The sequence below is a fragment of the Megalopta genalis genome, chromosome 11 (genome assembly GCF_051020955.1).
Source record: "Megalopta genalis isolate 19385.01 chromosome 11, iyMegGena1_principal, whole genome shotgun sequence".
NCBI lineage: Eukaryota > Metazoa > Arthropoda > Insecta > Hymenoptera > Halictidae > Megalopta > Megalopta genalis.
The window spans coordinates 5,539,710-5,564,356 of NC_135023.1; the positions used below are offsets into that span (position 1 = coordinate 5,539,710).

General features: G+C 50.7%; 1 protein-coding gene across 4 annotated transcripts in view; it reads left to right on the plus strand.

Annotated features, from left to right (window-relative positions):
* The window catches only part of LOC117226002 (uncharacterized), a 43,108-nt gene extending 19,331 nt beyond the window's left edge, over positions 1 to 23,777 (plus strand). For 2 of the 4 annotated variants that reach the window (XM_033479900.2, XM_076525458.1), the window contains 6 exons: positions 474 to 704; positions 11,718 to 11,855; positions 12,184 to 12,270; positions 21,231 to 21,431; positions 21,855 to 22,046; positions 22,388 to 23,777. In XM_033479900.2, the coding sequence (XP_033335791.1) occupies positions 474 to 704; positions 11,718 to 11,855; positions 12,184 to 12,270; positions 21,231 to 21,431; positions 21,855 to 22,046; positions 22,388 to 23,109 (1,571 nt within the window). In that variant the 3' untranslated portion in view covers positions 23,110 to 23,777. Of the gene's footprint in view, positions 1 to 473; positions 705 to 11,717; positions 11,856 to 12,168; positions 12,271 to 21,230; positions 21,432 to 21,854; positions 22,047 to 22,387 lie in introns of all 4 variants that reach the window. The other 2 variants (XM_033479901.2, XM_033479902.2) reach the window with 2 other exon arrangements.
* The last annotated feature ends 870 nt before the right edge of the window (positions 23,778 to 24,647 follow it).

Below are 24,647 nucleotides of genomic sequence, written 5' to 3' on the forward strand. Positions count from 1 at the left end.
TCTGTCCTTCGATTCTTGGAGCTCTTCGTTGGTTAATTTTGAAGAAATTCTGTCCTGCGTGCTTCGTTCCACGATCGACCTCGACGTATGTCTTTAGAGTTCACGAAGGAAACTCGAGAATCTTGTCTATTTTGCCTTATTTTATTGACGAAAAATTATGGACGGACACAGCTAACACCGAGCAACCGTTTTCACGTTGAAAACGAGCTCGTTCCTCGTTACGATTTCGGGAGATTATTTTGAAACTACACTTACTTTTTTCGGCAGATATATACGCGACATTTTTCAATGAAAATTTAGTACAATCTGCACAGAAGAGGCTTTATAAAATAGTTGATAAACGCAATTGTTAAAAATTGTCGAGCAATCTCCGATTTATTCTCGAATAGAATGTTCGGTTAATCTTTTGGTTAGCGCGTTACGGGAGCGATCGCGATGGGTATTGACGATTTGGCAATGGTGTTCGTCGACAGGCTCCCCGCACGTGGTTTGCACGGTGCTACCAGCACACTGGAGGTCGAACAAGACGCTTCCGGTAGCGTTTAAAGTGGTAGCTCTGGGCGAGGTCGGTGACGGGACACTGGTGACGGTGCGTGCAGGCAACGACGAGAATTGCTGTGCAGAATTGCGGAATTCCACCGCGGTGATGAAGAACCAGGTCGCGAAATTCAACGACCTGAGGTTCGTCGGCAGAAGCGGTCGAGGTAAGATATTTTTGCCCTTTGTGTCCACGTCGCGAGCCAGACGGCTCAAACTGCAGCGAATCTGCCGCAGATTTGATTCCAACTTCATTCAAACTCGATTCAAACCAAGAGTGGACCTAATTCCAGCTCAATTCGAAGTCTAACTCAATTTCAACGTGGTTCACACTTGACTCGAGTGAAAAGCAAGCCTGACACGGGTTCGGTTTAAACTGCGGTAACATCGCATTGATTCAAACCTTTCCAAACCTTTACAAATTCAGATTTAATTTTGACGCACGTCGAACTTGGATCAACCCGAAGACCACAATTAACCGACACCTATCTAAGATCAATTTATCCAAGTTCGAACAGAATTTGAACCCGACCAGGAAGTAGTCGAACGTTCTCAAACTTGAAACAGTTCAGATCCAATCGAAATCCGATCTACGCATTCGGATCAATCCGAAATCTACGTTTGCCTGAAACCTAATTCTTCGTCCAACAGCTTCCGCTTTAGAGTTCCGACAAGCCCTCTTAAAAGAACAGCTTTCCTCGCGATTTCTTTTCCGGTATCCCAGCTATCCCATTACCAGACAACCAAACAATTACCCTGAGGACACGGTGTAGGGCAGGGGGTGCAGCCGAGAAGGGCGATCGAAAAGCGTGCGTCGATCGCTCGCTCGCAGCTTGAAGAAAGCTTTCCAGGTCGGCTGTTGTTAAATGATTCAGGGGTCGGTACATTAAGTCGGTGGGCCGACTGATGGCCTCGTTTTTCCTTGGACGGGGCGAGCGTAGCCCACCTGGCCCCCTCGTTTCATCCTCATTTTTAATTCACCCGGCAAATACCGTGACTCGATATCTCGGCCGTCGCCTTTCGTCGTCGTCGCCGTCGTCGCGTCGCGGAGATTTTTTAATTCCCGCCTCTCCGCGTTTCAATAATTCAGCGTTCCTTGAGTCCCGCGGAAAAAGGAGAACGACCTACGGAGAAGGAGGACCGTGGAAGCCGGAGCCAGCACCCGATATCACTGGAAAGAGAAAAATCAAGAGCGGGGAACGTTCCGTGGGTCTCTGAATAATGCGCGCCAATAATCGCCGCCATTACGGACGCTTAATGCAAACGTTTCTCGCAGGATGTTCTCTTAGCCCCCGCGATCCCCCTTCTTCGTCTTCCTCTCCCTCTCGTTCTTCTTCTTCTTCTTCTTTCGGTCTCCGTTTCCTTTTTTTTCAACCCCTAGCCGACCGTCGAGGGTGGTAAGGATCGGCAGAGATACGAGTAACGAGGCGTCCTTTAATTCCTTTAATTCGACCGAGTTGCACCGACGCGACATCCCACCCCCGGCCACCCTCGTCCCTTCTTCGACTTCTTCTTCGCGACTTTCAAGAGAACAGTCACGAACCTGGTAGTCGGTTAACGAGGGGCTGCGCTGGTCGGGCTTGTTTATGGCAAATTGGAAAAGGAAATTGCGGGGTCCGCGATATCGACGATCTTCTTCCTCTTCTTCGACGTCTGCCACCCCCTGCGCCTAGGGGGCGAGAGTTAAACGGCGGCGGTTTAAGTGGCGTCCTTTTTTTCGCCGTCTAGGGAGAGGCTGCGTAAATTTGTAAATATTTTTACGATCTTTCCGGAGGCTGATCGGCCTCCGGAGTTGTTTACGGAAAACGGCGCGCACTGTTTTTCCGGGATTGTCTCGTCACTTAGGGGGTCGTTAAAGGCGGTGGCTCACCGGAGATCACTGGTTCTGGGCTCGGAAGAGCCCGCAGCACGGTCCCGACACGATCCCGCGGCGGAAATATTTCCGGCAGATTGGAATATCGGCGTTTCCCGGACACGCGGAAAACAATCTTGCATGATCCGTCACCCTCATAGAGGTTCTAGAGGCAAATCGTTGCGTACGGCTGGTAGTTAGGGGCTGCCCGTAATACAGTAATGAGGGCTTACTGCCATGGAAACCAAAGCCGCTTACAGCCAACCACTCTACTCCCATCCACCCACACCCACCCATCGGCCTACGCCGCCCACCCCTCGCGGCCACCCACCCGGCGAGAGAGCGCCGTTCTATTCCGTGATTCCCTATATATCCGCGATATCCTCCTCATTCGACGAATTTTCCCGAAAAACTTGTGAAAACCGTTCGACGGTCTTGATTGTTCCGCGACAAGGGTCGCTTCCACGCGGGGAGGGCCAAGATCGAACGAGGGTTCGTGGAACGACCAGAGATTATTAGGCGAGTTTGCTTCTCGCGGATAACTTTCGAAGATGCAGTTCACATCGATGCAGGCTTTTATTTCCCAAATATTTTTGATAGCGCGTTTCTATTTAATTTTCTATTTAATCGACGCGGATTCGACGAATTTTTAGCGAAATATTTCCAAATAACTGACACCTCGTACTCTCACCTGTATCAAATTATTCATAGAACAACCACCGATTTAATATCGTCCACTTTGCTTTTTAATAATCCCCGGTCTAGCGATAATAAATAGCAAAGAAGTTACTGGAAGGTTTCAGTTACGCTGGCAGTCGTGAAACTTTGATTTCGATTATAATTTCACTGCGTGAATAGCGAAATTTAAGCCGTCGTTTGTGCGTTATTTAATTCAACGAATAAAATATAACTTGCATTGTTGCTAGCGCGAGAAGAGAGCCGGACAACAATGACTTAATCCAGCCAATTATCTCACCTCTGACCCGTTGCCTTCTAGCGCCATTAATCAAATCGAAATAAAATTCGGTCATTTCGTAATCGATATTCGACCGTCCCAATTCAGTATATAATATGGTATATCGAAATCTCCATGTGCCTACGCGAATCCCCTTTAAACGAGGTTCAAAGTGTTCAACGAAGGTAGCACGAGCGGGTGTTAGCCGTTGAAAAAGAAGGTCCTAAAGCGAAGCGTGGGAAAAGGGAAAACGTCGGTCCGTCTACCAGCAGAACAATTTGCGCGATCCGGCGATCGTTGCCGATCACCGATAAAGCGAGGCCAGGGGTGGCCGAACGGGCTGTAGAGGGCAATCGTTATCGTCTACGGAGCCCGGCAAACAGATTTGCTAAATAAATCGAAAATTTATGATGTTTGCCAGGGAGTCACGTCGCGTATCCGCGCATAATACCGCTCGGAGACGAGTCGTTGGCAGCGGCCGCGACCGCGGCGGCGGCGGCAGCGGCAGCGGCAGCGGCCGCTTCATATACCGATTCCGTGTACATTTTTCCCCGTTTTTTCGCCTCCGTTATTTTGCACGCGGCCCACGCGCACTGACCATTTTGGGGCAAATATTTGTTCCATGCTCGCTCGCGGCCGTCCCCATGCCAATTTAATATCGCGAATGCGGATGAGGAATGATTTTAGTCGAGATGAGCGGTGAGAGCGTTGCTCGAAAAATTGAAATGAGCCGCCGCCTGGACCACAGATTCTACCATGTCCCGCGCCGCCACACCCCCCTCGTTCGTATCCAACACCTCTTAATCGGCCGATAGTTTCACGGTAAAAAGGCCGCGTAGAATCGGTGTTAATCGATTACTGTTCCCGTCGAACCGCGCGCGTCCCATTTTCCCGCCGCGAAGATTCGCCGTCGATTACCTTCGCGATTCCATCGCTCTCAGAAACTGTGCGCCGTCGGTGAAATTTTCACCCCCTCGGTGAAATTTCTGGCTGTGCAACATCGAGCCCGGACTGCTTGTCTTTAACTCGTTACGAATTCGTTCTGGACCGAGATCGAATTCCATTTACTTGTTACCGATATCCGATCGTTAAACGTCGGCCCACGATGAATATAAATTTCCTTTCCCTGTCTGACACGTCGATTGCCCTGCTGCGCACTAAATTTGACAAGCCTCGGCAGAATGCAGGATGGTTAAAGGTGTGCTCGATAATTAAATTTTCAATTTCTATTTCATCGAGCGCATTAATTCAATGCCCCGGAAGTCTTGAGGTCGCCTAGTTGGCGGACGATCCTTCTAGAAAATTAGCCGAGAGAAGATCGAAACGAATCGATCGTCTCGAATAAACGAGAAATAAGGAAGGAAGAAAGGGAGGAAGAAAGAAAGGAAGAAAGAAAGAAAGAAAGGAAGAAAGGAAGGAAGGAAGGAAGGAAGGCCAGTCTCAGGGTTGCCCGACTTCCGGTCGCGCCGCTGAGAATTCATGGTTCGGCGAGAAGTGGCAGGCGTGAAAGTGTCGGCAGGGCCCCGTAGTCCTGCTGACAAGTCCCAGAGACGATACAGAGCCGGTGTCTCCGCGTTGGCAGCGGGGTTTCATCGTTGCGCGATGGAAGAGTCGCTCGACGCTGGCGTCGCTGGCAGAGTCGCGAAACAAAAGGGCGGTCTTGCGGAGATGGGGGCGCGCCGCGGGGGCAGGGAGGGAGAATATTATCATAGCGGCGCAGAGGCGTATATCACTCGGCCACCCCTTTCGTTCCCCGACAGGGATTAGCGTCAGGCTCCGACTGCTAGGAGTCACGAGGCAGCGGCGAGACGCGAGCTTGTGCGCGCGTATGTAGGTTTTGGCTGCGCTGGGAGCCGGTGGCCAGCGACGCCCGTAAAAACGACGGACATAAATACCGGAGTTACCTGTGTTTTATGACGTGCCCAGGCCCCGAGGTATACGCGACGCAGGAGAGCGCGAGAATCCGAGGCAAAGCTCGAGCTATCGACAGCCAGATCCTGACCGATGTCCTCGCGCAATGGATTCTACGCGTCTCGCCCCCGTCCTCGAATCTGCGACCCCTCGGATCCGCGTCCCAACCCACCCCGCGATACCGACGCTTTTTAGATCGTGATTCACGCGATTTTCTTCCATCCCTCGCCGCTTCTCTCGATCCCTTGATCTTCGAGCTTGTTTACCGATTCCGAGAACTTCGGCCCCTCTCCGATGCTGAGTTACCGTTGCTGCATTCTCGGATTAGGAGCCGTTAGGTCGCGAGGAAAATCATTTCGAACGGTGCTTTCTCTCGTTGAAGATCCTCCGATCTACGTTTTACTCTTTACGCAGCGATTTCTCAGGGTGTTTCGTTCTTCGTTCGAGCAACGATCTTTTTTATGAGGATTTTTTAGGGACAGTTTTACAAAGCCTCGTTTTCCGCACGCGATTCGTTTTCTTCTTGGGTCGTGTTTCAGTCGGAATTCCGTGGGGTTAAGATCGATCCGGTCCGCGTCTCTGCTTCTCGGAAATTCGTCCGATGACCACGACTGCGAGCGTTTCGTCCCGGCCTCCCTCGCGTCTGGATTTCTCGAGCCGTCATAAGGAAAACTTAGACTCCCGGAATGATTTAATAAGTCGTAAAGGCCCGGCGACGTTGAAGAGGGTCGTCGCTCTTTTTCATGGACCTCTAAAACGCACCCCGTCGGCCGCCAGTTGCCGAACAGCTGTTGCGATCCTCGAAATTCCGTGTCGATCGTGCGTGACTTACGCGAAACTGCGCCCCCTGCTTTAATTAATTGCCGCGTGCGAAGACTGCACCCCCGTGGCGAATCAATTTCCTACGGCTCTCCCGAGGAAACCTTTGTGGCCTAATTACTGGATCCAGAACGATCCGAATACCCGGATCTCCGTCCACTGTCCGCGTACCGAAAAGTCAACGGTCTCGAAATATAATTCTGCGCACGAAAAATTTTCGGAAACTTGCCTTGGGGAAAATACTCTCTATACGGGGGTGGAAACCACAAAAATCGGAAATACTTCGAACTCGAAAATGCTTTTGTCCACGAAGGGTGACGACTTAAAGATCTTAAAGACTTTCGAAATCGACGAAGTACGAAAGCTCTCGGAAAAAATGTAAAGCTGATTCGCGAAAGAGGGTGTTCCTTGGCGGCGGAAATAACCTTGGACACAGGAACCCGGCGATACGTCGTTGAAATCCGCGTGCCGGACGGGTGTGGATTCCCTCGACCACCTCGGCGACGTTTTTTCCCAATTAAAAATTAAAAAGTCTAGCCCTCTTTCAAGTAAAGGATCGCGGCGGGGCGCGGAGGGGCGGGCTCGGAGGATGAGACTCGGGGGGTGCGTGGGGAAGCAGCAGTTCTACGGGGCGGATGACTGCGCCGAGATTTTCTACCGATTAAACATTATTTTTCGTGCTGGCCTCCTACGGTCGTCCTTCGTGCCCGGTGCCCGGTCTGTTTCTTTTTACATATGCTAATTCCACGCTCTCCACGTTTTTCCTGAAGCTTTTTCGCAACGCTCCGATGAATCCTACGCTCGACGCCGACGCCGACGTCGACGCCGACACCGACGAGTCTACCCCGTGCCTCCGAAGATTTCTCGTTCCCCCTTTACCCCGTCGATCGGCCCTCCCCCTTCGAACCGATCCGATCGAGCCTCTTTCTGCCTCGTTCCGTCTCGTTCCGCCAGATTCTGCCTCGTTCCGCCTCGTTCTGAATCGCGTTTCCACTGTCGTAGTCCCCGATGATCTCTCCTTTCGTCCGGGGATCGTTCTTGCATGGATTAACGATGCAGTCCGTCTGCCTTTCAATTTAACGAGACCTTTTTAATACAGATAAGTGTACAAACGACAACGAGCTGATAAGTAGCAGCAGTCTTTGCCCGTTTAACGACGCTTTTTGCGTTGATACGCCGCCAGAATCGTCTTTGTGTCGTGCGACCTTCCATCGCGAGTTACGCGTCCTGGAGAATCGTCGAAGATGTCACAAAAAACATCGTTTTATTGGATAATTGCATTTTAGATCGGTTGGGTTTCCGTTTGTCGCAAAACTGGTTCCCATAGAAACGATGGGAACTGTTGATTGTGACGAGCGTCTGTTCTCTAAAAATCATCGAGCAGTTTTATGTCCTGAACTTTGTAATCGTACAATTTCTCCGAATGAATTCTACGCGGTTATAAATATTATAAAACTTGTAGAATTTCTTCGGAACAATTGCACAATTCGATGAAAAAATGAACAGGTCTAGAAACGACGAACATGTTCAGAAGGAGATCGAACCGTCTTTAATGTCGGAGAGTATCTTAAAAGAAGGCGGGCTTATCATCCTCCGAGGATAAGGAAATGAATTTTTAAGCAGTTCGTGACTCCCAGGCCGGCGTTGAACGACGTTAGGCGGTTGTTCGGTCGATTGCTATGAATATTAAAAAAGAGAAAGTATCTCGCAAGTGGTCGGACTTCCGGCCGACGGCTCGCGATCCTTCTCGGCCGTCGATGCGAGCTCGCAACGTCGCGATTCGGCCAGTCAAAACGTCAGAATCTTAAAACACGACAAACACTCTGAAATAACGATCCAGAGCCACCCTCGCAGCTCGCCTCGCCGGCAAACAGGGGAGTTTTTAACACTGCATGATCCCTGGGCAAACTTAGGGTGTACGCGAGCGCTCTCGTGTCTTCTCGCGGTGTGCAAATCCTTGTCAGGCAAATGGCCGCTGACTATCGTCGGCCCATAAACGCGCCAGCATTATACATACTTTTCTTTTCGGCAGACACAAAAAATCCCGACCGGTCTTTTAGCGGGGAAAACGGTGAATAATCCGACGAATAATCTAAGCGTCGGAAAGTGAATGCGATTCCGACTATCCTGTTTCAATTGGCACGAACGTCTACACACACCGGGAGACTTTTTCAAAGATTCGGGTTGATTTTTTAAAACGGTGATTCCGTTGCACTGCTCTTTGTTTAAGGAGCTCGGAATTAACCGGTCTTGAGAACTCTTGGCCCGGATTATTCGTATAGAACAGACCGCGCATCTGAAATTATTTAACAGTTTTTCGACGACACAGCTCGCGACACCGGTAGGTTTAGTTTTTTAACCCTTCAAATTTGGACGAAGGCTCGAAAGAAAGCTTTTGCGATATTTAATTCCTGTGCCGAATTGCAAAAATGAATTTCTCTGAAATGTCTGCGACGCAGCGTATCGCCGAGGCAGCATTTTCGCATGAAAAAAAGAAATAGCGCGAGGGTGTCGTTCGCAATGAATTCGCAAATGGGTTGAGGAATAGCGCGAGATTCGGGACGAACCTCGGCAGCGGGGAACGAATAAATTTTCGGGCGCAGATTGATGCCTGGAAAGCCGCCGTTTAACACGCAACGAATTACGATTTCGGCGAGCGTAGGCAGGTGGAGGGCAACACAGACCTCAAGGGGGAGGATCGTTCTTCCAGCGAGTTACACATAATGCCTCATAAACACCCTCAAAACGCCTGCTATCACCCTCGATTCGCGCCCGTACCGCCATCACGGATCTGACACCGCACCGGCAATAAACTTTGCCCTCGTTAGCCCTACGCCCACGCCCTTCAAATCTCTCTGTTTCGAGCAGTTTTCCGCGATTTCGTCCCACACTTTTCCGTCAACCAGAAAACAACCTCGCGCCGTTCAATTTTTTCGATTGCTTTTCCAAGCATCTCGAACCACTTCGAATAAACGTTAAACCTTTGACCCGCGATTTCTATTCACGGCAAAAGTGATTCGAGCTGCATCGTTTTTGACAATAAACTGGAATTTATTCGCATGTCCATATTTATCTCGACATTGAAACCTTTCCGACAGAAGATTCGATCTTTTTCCCGATTTAAAATAAGTTAATGACATTCGTATATAATTTAACATCTCCGGTTAATTTACTTCGTGAGATAGTTTAAATTATAGTATATTAGAGTTCTTTGAAAGAAAAAGAAAATTTCTATAAAGTTTCTGGCAAGTAAAAATTCTATTTAGCGACTCGAAAATTATTTTAGACAGATAAACCGAAGAATTTAGAACGAAAAAGAGCGCGAGTTGGAGTTCGCGAGAGGCTCCTGATTTCGTTGTCTAATTAAACGCGAAAGAAAATTTGTTGGAAAATACGTCAGCCGGAAAGAAAGGAGGGGAAAACAAAATTTCACTGCAGGAAGGAAGTGGCTGGAAACAGTTTGAAGGATTCAAGCATCAATCTAGAAGCTGCCACGCGATAGAACACGTTTCCCTCTGGCTGTGCTACGAGCCGGGCCGGAATATTTCGTTGGACGATGGCGGTAAGCCGGTTAAATGTCGTGGTTCACCGTAAAAACGCGGTCGTTTGCCGTCCAAGCCGCGCCACCATAAAATAAAACTACGCAACCGCGTGCATATACGCACTCCGACCCCATTATAAGCCGTATAACTTCACGGTCGTAGCGCGAGAACGCGCCTAAGTGCCGGCTTCCGTTTTACCACCGGCATTTTTCACTTCGCCCGAAAGAATTCTTCGACTCATTTCGACGTGAAAAATCAGTTCGATTTTTAACACGAAATAAAATAGCATTCGAAACTGCTGTTACCACTTTTATCACTTTTGAGGGTAGTTTTGCGGAGAAACGTTCGGCGACTCGCAATTCCTCGTTAACCTTTATCTGCACGTTTCAGTTTCACAATTTATTTATTCCACGTCCTCTTTGTAAATTCCTGACACTGTTCGGAAGCTCTCTGCACCGGGATAAAACGTACGATTTCAATATTTATTTAACTTTATTTTCTAGGAAAAATTTTCTTCGATGTTTCCACCATGTTTACGATAAAAATAACCTCCCTGTAGATGAGGACCTTGTAAAATATTGAAAATAATTTTCTACAGGAATCGGAAAAATATTTGCCGATCTTTGGGGGTCTAAATAATTGCATTGTTTACTCGCATCTGCATGGGAACTCGATAAAACTCGTCGTACTTTCTCAAAGAATTAACAACTGTGAATTTTAATAATCAGGGAAGAAACGTATCCTAATTTCAGTCGTCGTCCTAACGCTTCGAGTAGCTGTTGCAAAATTCGATCGCGAAGGATGAAATAGCGTGGAAGGGGGTTGCAGCCGCGTCGGTCAGCGATCCAGCAAGCATCTGAATCGTTCGGCAAAAATATCGCGAAAAGGTGGAACAACGAAATCGCGCGTGACAAGCGGCCCGCGTATATTTCTGCGCGGGGGTGTGGGTTTTCGCGTTTAGCGTCCCCGACATTAACATATTCCGGCCGATTCAGGCCAAACATCGACGCGGCGGCGCCACTCGTTCAACCCCCTTACTTCCGGCACATTTGTGTTTTGTTTCCAGCGAACGCACCCCGCGCACATTGCCGTTTTGCTCGCGCGAACAGTTGGCCGCGTTTCCCGCGGCAGAAAAAGGAGAAAGGGAAGACATTTAGTCGAAAGCGATTGCAGGGGTGGCCCAGGACGATGGGGGATGTTTGCCGTGCGACACCCAGGACCCAGGACTTTCTGTTTCTCTATTGATTCATCCCTCGAAACAAATTCCATTTGCGGGCGAACCTCCGCGACGTCGAATTCCGAAAAACTGTTTCCGTTGACGGGATTTGCAAAATCTTTGCTCCGTGCAGCGGATATTGTGTCAGGGGATGATTCGACAGAGTAACGTGGTAACCAGGGGTAGCACAAACGTGGCCAAAAATTTAGAGCAAACTCGTTCGAAGCTCGGAGAATCTATTTGAAATTAAATCGAGCCGGTCGATTGAAATTGCGAAGAGAAAATTTGTCGAATATCGTACGAGGATGTTTCGCGTAATTGTTAAATTTCTGTGGAGCATGCTTCTAGAATTATTGCTATATCGTACAACGATCTTGTGAATTGATATTTCGGAATATACCTCGTTCAATTCTGTCAAATTAATTAATATTTTGCGGACGCATCGACCGACCTTTTATTCGCACGTCGAGGCGTTAAAGAATGGTCTTCGTATCGAGTCAGCCCTTCTCGATCAGCCTTAAAACATCGGTAAAACCGACCCAACGAATTTCTCAAGAATCCAGATAATTATCTACCGCGATAGAATCGCGTTTAACAGTGGCTGACGCAGTTCCACCCCCGGATCGTGATCTAAAATTTCGACCACGGTGTCCGAGCATTCCGAGGTAGCGCGAGCATCTCTTAGCGGGTCGGTCGGATTGATTCTGAATAATAGAGGGCCGCGAAACCGAGGAAACTCGGCTCCACGGTTTCTAATACCGGGACCAGCCGCCAGAAAACGAACAGCCACCCCCGCCGGGAGCACCTGGCCATTTCGTTTTACCACCGGGCGATAATTCCAGCCGCGCACTGGCCCCGTTTTCTCACTTCCGATTTTCGTTCCAGGGAAAAGTTTCACCCTGACGATCATGCTGCAGACCTCGCCGCCCCAGGTAGCCACGCTGTCCAAGGCGATCAAGGTCACCGTCGACGGACCCAGGGAACCGAGGTCCAAGACAAGTGAGTGGTCGTTACCAACCGTAGGTAAGGCGACGCCTAACTTTCTAATTACTTTCGACACCAAGAGTCTAGAAGTTGCGAAATTTTCGCAACTACAGTCTTCGCTCTTGATCCGAGGCTATCGGGCGATTCTGGGACCAGAGAACAGATCGAAGAGACGTTTCGAACCGATCTCTCGCCGGTTAAATTCGAAGAGTAGCGGAATTTTTTGGAGATCGTCGACTCTGCCGACCAGAATCGCCGCGATCGTTGCATTCTCCCATGATCAGCATTGATTTTAGGGTAAAGTGGAGACGGAGCTGGGGGAGAACGAAGCGATTTTATTCACTGATATTAGACCCATTCTTTGCAGGACACCAGGCCTTTCATCCGTTCCATTTCGGGCCCCGGCCGTTTCCCTTCGGCCATCCTCAGGACCCGCTGGGATTCAAGCTGTCCGGTAAGTGGCCCCGGATCGTCTCCGGTCGACTATCTTTCCCGAGTTCGTCTCCCTGGTCCGGCGAACCTTCGGTTTCCTAGGACGTGTCCTACGGTTTCCTACGGTGTCCTACGGCTTCCTACGGTCGCGAGTCGCCGGGTAACTAAGTTTGCAAGCCCACCCCTCGTCGCCTATCCCCCATGGAAGCAGAGGCCGCCTTTCACATCCTCGCCAGGGTCGGCTCGGCGCGGCGCGTCGCGCGCGCTCTGGCTTCGTGGCTACGAAGGGTGTCAAAATTGAGCGTCGGCAGGCACCGACTCAAAATTGGGTTTTGCCACCGGGCGTCTAAGTGGAGAAGACTCTGATTAAACCCCGGGCGACGACGCGGCGCGGCGAGGCGCGGCGAGGCGGCTCTCTCTCCGCCTTTTCGTTTGCCGACGCGCGACGCTTCTACTTACGCTCACTCTTCGCGGAAACTTTGGCTCGCTGTTCGCCGTTCGCCTGGCTGACGGCGAAATTCCGGACTTTCCTCGACGACACGCGTGTCGTTAACAGTCTAGATACCGACGATGATCGGCAGGCGTGTCTCAACACCCTTTCCCACCCCCGAAATAGTCTAACTGTAATTCTCGGATCCGAAGATTCGGAGATGTCGATCGTTTTCGTTCTTTTTACCGAATGTTTAATCGTTTCGGCGATGGAAAATTGTTTATCCAGGCAGCGTGAAATGGTTCTCCGGTGGTTCAGGAATTTTTAGGAGCCGCACCAGAGATCGGAAGATCCGCGAATTATATTTTTCTTCTTAGAAAATTGTCGAACCGACGTCGAAAGTCATCGATCCCGGAACAGTAATCTTCCTCGATGTCGGACTACAGTGATGTCTCTCTAATTGACGCTCAGATTGTCCACAAAAATGCGGTTTATGTTTATAGTCACGAATTGTCAACGACTATAAAAACGAGCTTCAAAGCTCGAATAATCGTATCTCCTCTTCCCAAATTGTCCATTTTTCTGCGCAATCCGAACGTCAGTTAGGGAGACATTACTGTAATGGCCCGGCCTGCGCCGCTTGCCGCTGAAAATTCATCGAATCCAGAAAAGCTGCAACATTTTTCCGGGCGACGGACCATCGACGAACGGTCGTGACGCGGGCTGTGATCGACCCGCAAGTCCCGCAGAATTCGAATTTCCATCCGGGGGCCGGTCCAGGAGCCAAAAACCACCCCCGAAATCCGGGAAGGTTCTATTTCTATCAAATCACGGTAACAGACTGTCGTCGCCGGTCCGCGTCGAGCAGCGAGCGAATTTCCAAAGGGTTTTTCCGTAGCATCGACAGGCTAGTTCGGCGGCACGGATTCCAATTCAAATTCGTTCGGAAGCTCGAAATTTTGATGGGACTAGCCTCGAGCAGCGAGGGTCGGGTACTGATACTGGTGCACCGACAGTGTATTGTTTCGGCATGATAAGCGGCTTAACGGAGCTTCTCTCCCTGCCGAGCCGCTCGGCCCCCGATCTCCCCCGCCCCCTCTGCCGGGGCGGCGGTGTGGAGTAGCAGTCCTGCCGTCGATTTCTCGTCCCATCCTACGGTCACCCCCTTTTTCCGACCGGCCTGTCGACCCCCCGTCGACCCCCAGCCGCCCCATCGCGCCCCATCCCCCGTGGTCTACTCAATCAAGGACCAACGGTGCCGCGCCCGGCGGCAGGCTCTCTTCTCCGTCGACTTCGCCTCGTTCTTTCCTTCGGATTTTCATCGTAATTTCAGCTAACGAGGACGGACGCAACAATTTCCGAGCCGGCTGCATAAGATTGTTTCACGGTGATCGCGAGCGGAAGCGCCGCAGCCTCCGCCGTCGCGTCACGCGGCCGTGCAACTACGGCAAATTCAATTATAACGGAACAAGAGTTTGCTGTTCCGCGTCTAGCCGACACCCCTGCGGCCAAAGAATCAGCCCTGTTCGACGCCGCCTCGATTATTCGACTCGATCCTTTTCGTTCGAGAACGTTTTCCTCCTCGCTCGGGTTCGCGATTTTTGGTCGTCCGACGCGTACGTTGCAGTTGAGGGGTGTTTGGGAGCACCGATGTGTAGGTATTCCAGATGATGTAAGCGCTCAAAAGTCCGCGCTTAGAAGCTCCTCACTATCGTTATTCCTCATAAACAGCCACCTGATCCGCTCGCCGCTCGCAAAGTCGCTTGATCTACTCCGCATTATGCAGCGAACTCTGAGCTGTTCCTCGGCGACACTTCAGAGATACAACGTTCAACCTACGGGATCTCCGGCCCGCTGTCAGTTCGCAATTTTCGTTTGTACGAACTGCGAATCCGTCGGAGCGAACGCTGCAAAATGATTTAATATACTCGCATTGTCGGATCGTTGAAAATAATTAAACGGATAGCTTACCTGCGACGTTACCAGAAACGTTGAAAATATTTTTCCTCCCGCCACAAATCATCGTAATAAAGGTTGCAGAAACTACCCCCTCGAACGTTTCGACTGCGCCAACGTAGCGAGAAATGATTTCTCACATTTTTCCGGCATAGAAAAAAAATCGTTGAAACCTTTTACCATCCACCAGTGTTGATCCGGTAGTACGAGTCTCATCAATTATCCATGCCGGGACACATTCTGCAGACTGGCAGTAACCACCCCTGCGAGAAGATGTTCGATTGGCCGTCAACGGCGACACGTGCACGCGTGAAACTGGGTCGTGCACGTTGTCGCAGTCGCGACCGACATCACCCGCATATCGATCGGTTTATTCCGAGGGTTGTCCAGCAGTTTTTCAACCCTTTCGTTGGTAGTTCGTCGGTCGGCGCACAGGTTGCGCCTCCGTCCAGTTCGCGGTGGGGTCAGTCGGCCAGCTTTTGAACTTCCACCGCCCATACGCTGGAGCCTCTTCGGTATCGCTGCGCGGATAAAGACGCGTTTCAAGAGCTGGTTTATTAGATATCTTCGCCGGTGGGGTTGATAAGGAGCCGGCGAGGGTGTAAGGGAAAACTGCGAGAGACGGCTGGCTACCCGAGCAGGGGTTGTTAAGGTGCCCATTGAGGTGTAACTAGGGGGATGTTATTAAATTTCGTTCGGGCCTACCTCGAGGGGCCGCCCTCCTCAATTTTATGGTCTACCCCGAGGACCTCGAAGTCCGGCACATTGGCTTCTGTTCGACCACTTTGGTCGCATTGTTCTGCATGCGCGGAGCTGCGAATCTTGATGCACTGTGTCGCCGAATCGATTGTTCGATCAGGAATATTTTTACAATTTTTATACGAGCACAGAAAATAAAATATAAGGGTTGCAGAATATTTTCTTTCTATTCTAGCAGGTTACGGGCTTGCAAAATATTTTGCTCGATACCACTGCATAGAGATATCTTCTTGATCTTTTTTAGTATTTTTTTTTTAATTATTTAATATCTAGAGAATTGTTTTTATACGGTATGGAAATAGTTTAGTATTTATCTGCGATCGACACGGGGCGAGCTCTTGTGTTTTGCATCCATCAACGCCACTCCTCCGCGCTATCTGCTCGTCTTCGGGAATCCATTTGCATATAGGAGAAAAGTTGAAAAGGAGGAATGCTCGTCGGCAGGACGGGAATTAATGTATCCGGTGACTGGCAACAGGCGAAAGATCCTGGCTGAGATTGTCCAGGAGCGAAAACACCCTGATCACGTGCCTCCCGAGAGGCGGTCTTTGTCAGTCTGGCTAAGGGGATGAAAAATCGCGAGAGCCAGGAGATTCGAGTTAACAAGAACAGCTCGCGCAGCTCGATTCCTGCCACCCCCCCCTCTTCGACCCCCTTGATTCCACCCTCCAGTGTCAATTAACCGCCTGCCGGTGGTCGGGGGAGCACCGGAAAAATCGCAACCCCTGTTTCAATAAGGTGGCCTTTACCTCATTTGGGGGAGATTGTTAGGAACGTTCCGTTTAAAACTGTCGTTTCGTTCTTGGATCGTTTCGCAGTACATTCGAGAACTTTTTTCCCTTGAAAAGCCAGCCCTTCGTTCTCCTCCGCCAATCTTTTTTAAGTGGATTATTATAAACTCTCGGTACAAAACAATTTATTTAATATCCGGTCGGTGCCCGAATCAATAATCAGCGTTGAACAACGAGTATGCAATTTTCAGCGTCGAATATCTGTGTTGCAAAGGGTTGTTTGATCGAGGGTATATATTCGCGAAAGGTACCCCCGAAGGCTAGAAAAATTAATGAATAATATTTCTTTGAGATCCTCGCGGACGGTAGGGTTCGTGCGGGCTGGGATGGTCGAGGGGGTGGTTTTCAAAGAAGTCGAGTCCTTCGGTGGTTCGTAAAGGGCCTTTTCACGTACACGGAAAACCGAGTAACCCTTCAGGAGTGCGGTGCCGGATCCTTAAAGGTTCCCTTTTTAAGGGTTGTCCACCCCTGCGTCAAATCACGGGCGGATCCTTTAAATTCGCGTCACATTTCACCCTCCTGCGTGTCTTGCAAGGGCGTCCCCGGGTGTCCCCGTCTTTTAATCAGACCCGGTGACCAGAACCTTTCGGCGGAGGCGACGGTAACTAATGATACCCTGCGCCGTTCTTCTTCGTCCCCCCACTCGCGCCCTCGTAGCGTCGTCTTCCCTGCTATCGGTGACACAAAAACCCATAAAGACGCAGGGGGGTTGGATCAATTCGGCGAATTTACACGGCGGCGGCGGCATTGATTTGTAATTCCTTCCTTCTATCGATTTCCATTAAACCGGGGGGGATGCGGAGGGTCCGTCAAATTAACTCCGTCCCCGAAAATAAATAAAAATCCCCGGAGCACGCGCCAGCCTCCGAACGTTCTAAAACGATTCGCAAATGTTTTCGAAAAAAAATCTAAGGACGCCACGGGTCGGGATTCGACGTGACGAAAGTCGAAGGCGAAACCCGTCAATTTTTAATCCCGCCCACGCAATCGTCTCGGGGGGAAATAAAATTGGAATTACACGGGGACGTGACCCGGGGAGAATAGCCGGCGTACAATGAGCGTTTCGAAAAGTTCGTCGTTTTTATCCGCGTTCGTAACTTCAAAGAGGATGCAAGCGTAAATAAGAGAAGGAAAAGGTCGTAGGTGGGAGGGAGAGCGGCCGAGAGACGGCCGGCAGAAGGAAGGGAGGAAACGCGGTGATGCGAGAGAGAGCGAGAGAGAGAGAGAGAGGGAGAGAGAGAGAGAGAGGGAAAGAGGGAGCAAGAGAGACAGCAATTTTCTCGTCCTTTCTCGAAATATCTCCTCGTAGAGCTTAGATCGGTGCCAGGGACCTTTCCAGGGTGGCATTTTAGGGGTTGCTGCGACGCGATAATGAGAACGGGCGCAAAGGGTGGGTGTGCAAAGACATCCTACCGTCGGTAGTGAGAGGCTAGAACGTGGGAAAGGGGGATGAGGTCGGTTCGAGGCACCCAGAGCACCGAGCGGGGGCTGCCAGAGAGGAACGGGGGGTGGTTTTAGAGAAGAAGCTGAAAAGAGGGAGAGGGAGAGGGTTTCGCGCTAGCTGGCTCCACAAGGGTTAACGCCTTAGGAGTAAGAAGGGCGTTTTAACTCCTGTTTTGCATAGATTTGAATAGATAAGGAGGACAGGAAAATACGCGAATTAATTTATTATGTATCTCTGGCTGCCGAGCGGAGGGGTTTTAAGCGAGCAACCCCCGAACGACCGGCTTTACTCTTTACTGTCGGAGGCGCCCGTCCGACTTTAGCCCAACGTCTTTAAACGCCCCTTAACTTGCCCTGCCGACGGCCCTCTTCTAGGCGTGACAGACGCGATCTCCCTCTCGTTCTCGCTCTCCTTCTCCTCCTTCACCTCTTCTCTTTCTCATTCTCTTTCTCGTTCTACAACCCTCTCCGTTCCGCGCGAAACAAAGGAGTCTTCAGGCTTCTGTTTATTCTCTTGCCAAACATTTTTCCGTCAACGGAAACACATGCTAAATCTGATGACGCGGCTCTCCTCACGGCTGTTCCTAAAAATCTACGCGATCGTTCGACCCAATTCGAAGCCTGTTCGCAGATTTTTCTATCGTTTGTTCATCGAGGCTTCGGAATGTCAAATTAAGCCATAAATATAGAACATCCGATATACGATACATCCGTCGATTTCAATGAAAATCTCGCTTTCCTTTCGAAGAAGGATCGAACAGGAAAGCGACCGCTAATTTTTGCGTGCACGCGTGATTTCTTTGGGTATATTCTGGCGCGCGAGCGTGTAATTAATTGTGACAGTCTTTCGGCAGGATTCATAATTAAATGTGTCACGGGTCGGGGCGTAACATTGACACAGGCGGAGCGCGTCGCGGCCAGAATAACCTAGCACATTTTGAGCATGCTGCTCGATAATACATCATCCCTTAAAGCTTCGGTGCCCCGGCGGAAGGCACACATAAAGGCAACTAACCCTACGGCCGTAACGTTTAAGCTTAACATTTCTCACCCCTTAAAGGGTAGCGGCTCCTTGAACCCTTTCAGCTCTCTACAGGCGTTCCGTCTCTTTCCCACCGACTCTTTCAGAGATCTCGCCAGGTTCTCCCCCTCATTAGTCTTCATTTGTTTTCGGAATTATCGCCCGGCGCGGCGTCCCGACCCCGTCCCGGAACGCGAGAGCACCGTAAGAGGGTGCCGGGCGTTTTGGGGGTTTATTAAATTGAAAGTGTGTTACGAGCCGCTGTCAAACGCCGAAATCATTCCCCGCCGAGCCGCCGATGCAACCGGCAACCCCTTGAAAGCTAAATGCCTCGTCGACGATAACTCCGAGAAACGAATATCACCGTGAAACAAGGAGCACGGCGATAGCTTTGATATGAGGGATTCTTTCGATGCGCGGGGAAGAGGGGGGGGGGTGAAAAATCGCCGGCGGATTCCAGCAGCCCCGACAAAGTCCGCGCTAACGGCGCATCAGGTACACGGAAACCCTTTGGCTCCTTAAGCTCGCAGGCAGCGCAGCTTTCGCGCGCCTCTTATCGTTTTCTTAATCCCCTCATAAAGTAGCTGCAGCTACAAGCTTTCTCTCGCCCGGTCCCGTGGCACCCCCGTGGCACCCCGCATCGAGCACCCCCTTTCTTTCGGCATGCGAGCTACCAGCTGGGCTGCTCGCCGTACCACGCCGGTGTGGTAGAACGCGAGATAGTGGTGTCCTCTCTGGCAAGCTCGGCTTAAAGAGAGCTTAAAAATCACCCCTTCGTCCCCTACCGAGCTTTTTCCGTTCCCACCGGTGCTCCCGGCCGGATCGGTGGGGATGCCGGCTGGTCCAATCACGGCGAGCCGTGCGGCGAGCCGCCACGCCCACGTTCCAGTGACCGGACCAGCATCCCCACCGCCTCGCCGCCAACCTCCCCTATCTTCTTCGCCCCGCCGCGATCCCCACCCCCGCAGTCGGTGGCTTCGGAGCTTTCACGGAATTTTTAAACTGCCCCGCACAGATGACGGTATAATCTGCTATTGATCAAGGTGTTTCGAAAAACCGATACCATACCGATGACTACGGCTTCACTTTTACTCCTTTCTTTACCACCCTCTCCCGGCCCCGAGGGATGAAACCGTGGGGTGAGGGGGGTGGGGGCGGAACTCGTTTCTCCGCGGTTTCGTAACTTCGCAGTTCGGCTGGTTCTTTTCTTCCCCGCGGTTATTAGAAATTCGCCGGTTTCTTTTCAGAGGGGGAGGGGGCGGGTGCGGAGATACTTTCGCCAACGGATCGGAAAGTCTCGCGGGTTCTTCGCAACGGCGTTTTACCCGTTTCGAAATTTCGTTTCCCGGACAAAGAACCGATGGCACAGCGGTCGCCGACCACTGTAATCGCGCTCGAACAGATTAATTCTTCGGATGTCGTGGATTTAATTGCATACCTGCACACACACGGGCCGACCCTTTCCGCCCCGTGGCCCCGCGGTATTGGCCACCCACTGAAAAAAGATGATCGATCGTCCCTCTATTCTCTATTGGATAAATTTAACTGTCCATCCACGTCAAACGATAGCTCCGTCAAAGGGAAACGCTTTCTGTTGCTACGTCTGTCACCCGATCATCGTTTGTCCGTCTGACGTTGTACGGCCGTTTGCGAAACCCGCTTCCCGATGGCCAGTTTTTTTCTAATGAACATTCCGGGCTTGTTTATCGCGGGGCTTGACCGCGTGCTCGTTTCCGGATCACGTGCCGCCCGCGACTGTCACTTTGATCGACTTCTCCTTGACCCTCTGTTGGCTGGCGAATCTCCAGAATAGTGGGAAAATTATTTTCTTCTTAAGTAGAATAAAATGGGTCGGAGCAGACCAGAATGTAACAAAATAAAATCAATTAGAATGAAATGGAATGAAATATAATGGAATAGAATGAGATAAAAAATGGAATAGAATGAAATAGAATGGAGTAGGTTGAGATACGATGAAATAGGATGTGAAACAGAATGGAATAAAATGAAATAGAATGGAATAGAATGAAGTACAATAAAATAGAATGAAGCAGCATCGAATCAAAATCAAATAGAACCATGTAAAATCGAATACAATAAAAAAGAATCAAACAGGTTTTTAATGTTAGCGCCTATAGTCACTGTAGATGCGAAACAAACCAGAACTATGTTAAATTCTACCAAGGATTTGTTTCGAGATAGATCCATGTAGATTGTCCGACTAGTGACAGACCTGTTCTACTTACCGCATCGCGTACTCCAACCTGTATCCAACCCTTACCATACCAAACGATCGTTCTTTTAATATGGTTACGTATCGCGCAGCTTAGACAACAGAAGCGCGTGCATCCAAATTGTTTTCTTCCTTTTCCGTAGTCCTGAAATAATACCTAGACGACAGTTTGCAATCCGAAGGGACGCGTCCCTCCCAAAAATTTGTCCCGATATTCCTTCCTCGACCGAAAACGAAATTTCCTTCCGAAGGTATCGTCCCGATTGGTCCCTCGGTTATTCAAAGTCTTAGGCGGCTCGGAAGCCGAGCTACCTGACAGACATAATTTCAGATCTGTTCGATTGCACAGGCTTGCAACACCTGGGCCTGGAGCAAGGAGCCAGCCAAGGGTGGGGTGGACTGCCTCGAGGGTCTCTGCCACCGCACTGTCTTCCGCCGCCTCCCGGTCACCATTCGCATACACATCCTCCTGCAGCTGGTGCGTCGGCCTTCAATCCCTTCCACCACAGCATCGAGCAGAGATCTCCCAGACTGCCTGGACCTAACACCGGTAAGAGCCTAACTTTCTTCCTCGGTATCTCGAAGAGTCGATATAGACCAGAAACCTTCTCTCTCAACTCTTTGCTCTGCGAATTTCTTCGCAAATTAGCCCCCTTCCTCGTTGATAACTTTCTGAAAAAAACGAAAATTCATACTTATTACAATATACGCTTTTATTTATCCTAACTTAAATCGAATAGAGAGCTCAGAAGTCTCAGAAGTGCAAACATTAGTGCAAATAAAACATTGCTTTACAAACTAAAGCTTCCAACGAAAAGATAATTCCCTGGTTTTAGAAACATCTCCGAACATCCAGATATTTTCGGAGACACAAGTCGAAGCATTTTCCTCCCTTTGTTGTCACATAATGCGATCGCTGATAAATGGACAGGCGGTGCGTTCGTTAACGGGAGACTGTGAATCTTTTTTAAAGAGTCGTCCAGAAACGATCTGGGTCCAATCAGCGTCTCCGTGAGGGAGGTGACGCCAACCTCGTCACCTGGCAATTCTGGACCAGGTTTGCTCACGACGGCCACCGTCGCGGCGCCCACCCCACCGGCCGAGACCACCACCACCACCACCACGACGACACCCAGCCCCTCCGGACATCACTCTCATTTCCAAGGTACTGTCCCCCGTTCCTTTTCTCTTCTCGCAATCTTACGCCGGAACCGGATTGCGGATTTTTGCCTCCTCCGTTGCCTGAAATCCAGAGTAACGAACCGTTCGTTGTCATTCTCGATTCGTTTCGTTGAAAAATATGAAAACGTTAAGAAACCTAAAACACCTCCTGCACCGACGATAAAATAACGTCGAACAGTCGTTCGAACGCTCGACCAACGAAACCCATCGGATCCTGAAAATCCACGGAAGAACCAACCGATCCTATCACCCGACCAAGCTTCCTCGGTCCTGCTCCTCCGTCACGGATCAACGAGAAAACTGACTGTCGCGTTCTAACAACAGGTCTGCACCTCCTGGGAGCCACAGGGTCCATCTTCGGCTCGATATTCGCTCCGCTGTTGCCGCAATCGTCTTGGCTCTACAACCCTCTGTACCACACGCAACAGTACATGCTGGAGCCGGAATGGCACGCTCTGGCGTTGAGAATGGCTCAGCAGCGGTTGCAGAGGCCGGACCAGGCCAGGCTGGAGGAGCTGAGGAAGCTCCGCAGCACCAGCAACAGCCCCGAGACTGGTCTGAAAGAAGAGAAACAGCGGGACGGCGACGACCAGGACGTGCTACGAAGATCGGGACTGGACAGCCCCGACGGAAGCATAGAGGTGGACGACAGGAACGAGTACGAGCAGACGAGGGACAGGGTGAGGAGCGACGACTCGCTTCCCGAGCAGGATTCCCCGAGGATCTCTCCCGCGAGGAGCGACGCCGAGGACGGGACGAACGACGCGTCGTTCCAGAACTCTGTTCACCTGCGGCCCAGCATGGAGAACTCGAACGATCAGGAGACGACCACCAGCGACGATCAGCTCCCGCGGAGAGATCTGTCCGTGAAGATCCGTCTCGAGGGCACCGTGGACCTCAGCACGAAGCGAGGTCAGGACAAGGAGAACGTTGGACAAGATCTGACCACCAGGAAGAAGGACGACGACACCGACGTCGAAAGGGACGCCGTCAGACCGAGAAGAGAGAGGACGCCCAAGCCAAGACACGTCTGGAGACCTTATTAAGGGTCGTAGAACCGTCCGGGCGCACCTGGACTCGGCACGAATCTTCCGAGACGAGTCTTCTTCCGACCAGACACGTCTCCGCGGATCCTCTCACGGTCTCGTTCGCGCTTGTCCCAACCTAGGTGGTCCGGTCGATTTCCGTATTCGAATGTACAGCGCCCTCGTTCAGGGTTAGCGACCGCGAATGCTTAGCGCCTGGTCCTTTGGCTGGGACCTATCAAGGACTCGAGGACTAACCAGGGTTTTACGTTCGTATAGTATGTAAATATAAGCGGCGTCCAATTATTACCTAGGCTAAACGTACGTACGTGTTAAAACGCCGACCTGACATCGTCGTTCAGCGACGATCCTCGTCGCATCGGGCCGACAACGAGGAGATTTTATGAGAAACGAGGAGCGATCGAGGAGCCTGTGCGATGGGAATCGTTGGCCACTTCCCGACGAGAAACTGCGAACCGTTGTAAATACCACAAGTCCTAAAGGATTCCAAGCCCCGGTCGAGTCATGCCTCCGGGTTGATCCTCTCTTTTTGTTTTTGTACGAGGAGATATACGAGCGATCGAGGATGCGACGTGCTCGATCGCGCGGGCGTGACCGATCCTGGGAGAACGAAATCTTTCACTGTTTAAGTACGTCGTCAAATAAAGTAATATCATCCGTTCCATCAATGACCATCTTCTTACGCAGGCGAATCCGGGATCCGTGGATCTTAATATCGCTGTAAGTACCACCGTCGAGAATTTTGTGTCGGCTTGTTTTCGTTGGCGAACGTCTATTGTTCTTTTTTTTTATCGACATCGCGTGCAAAATTCTGTCGAACGTCGCCGACCGAAGGTTCGCGACAATTGATCGACCATATTTTGTGGTTTCGTTTTGTTCCGCGATTTTGTTCAGACCGCGAAGCGACGCATGCAGTTAACAACGATATCATTTTTCTACGAAGTCCGCCTAATTATTTTAGCAACGATGCGAACAGAGAAATTGGTCGATGAAATGTTCGGTTCCACAAGCATTTCCGAAAGCCGCTGTTCCACGAAATTAGGAAAAATCGCAGCGATTGGGGAGGCAGAGTTCGCTGAGCCGGAAAATCGGTAAGGAATCGTCGGTCCGGGGGGGAAGTATTTCGGAAAATGGTCCGGGCCTCCGTTATGGAGGATCGTGGACCGCCAAGGGAAGTCGGGGACGAGTGCGAACTAACCCAACCTAATCCGGACAGACGAGATGCAGCAGATTCAATAATTCGCCGCGATTGCAATCGAGAGGGATGCACCGCACGCAAAAACGGGCAGGCCCGATATCCGCTCGGTGAAAAGGTCCGCGTGATTGATGGGACACACAAAGCGCCCCCCTGTTCCCCTTTTCGCCTCTGTGCCCCCTCTGCGTTTTCCACCCACACCCCTCGCCGGCGCTCGGTCATGCAGTTGCCTATCACCGCGGCCGTTCGGTCGCGTCCCTGAAATCGAGATAAAAAGACCGCAAAACAATTTTCTACATTATTTTCCGATGCGCGGCCGGTCAAATGAGCAATAATACCACCG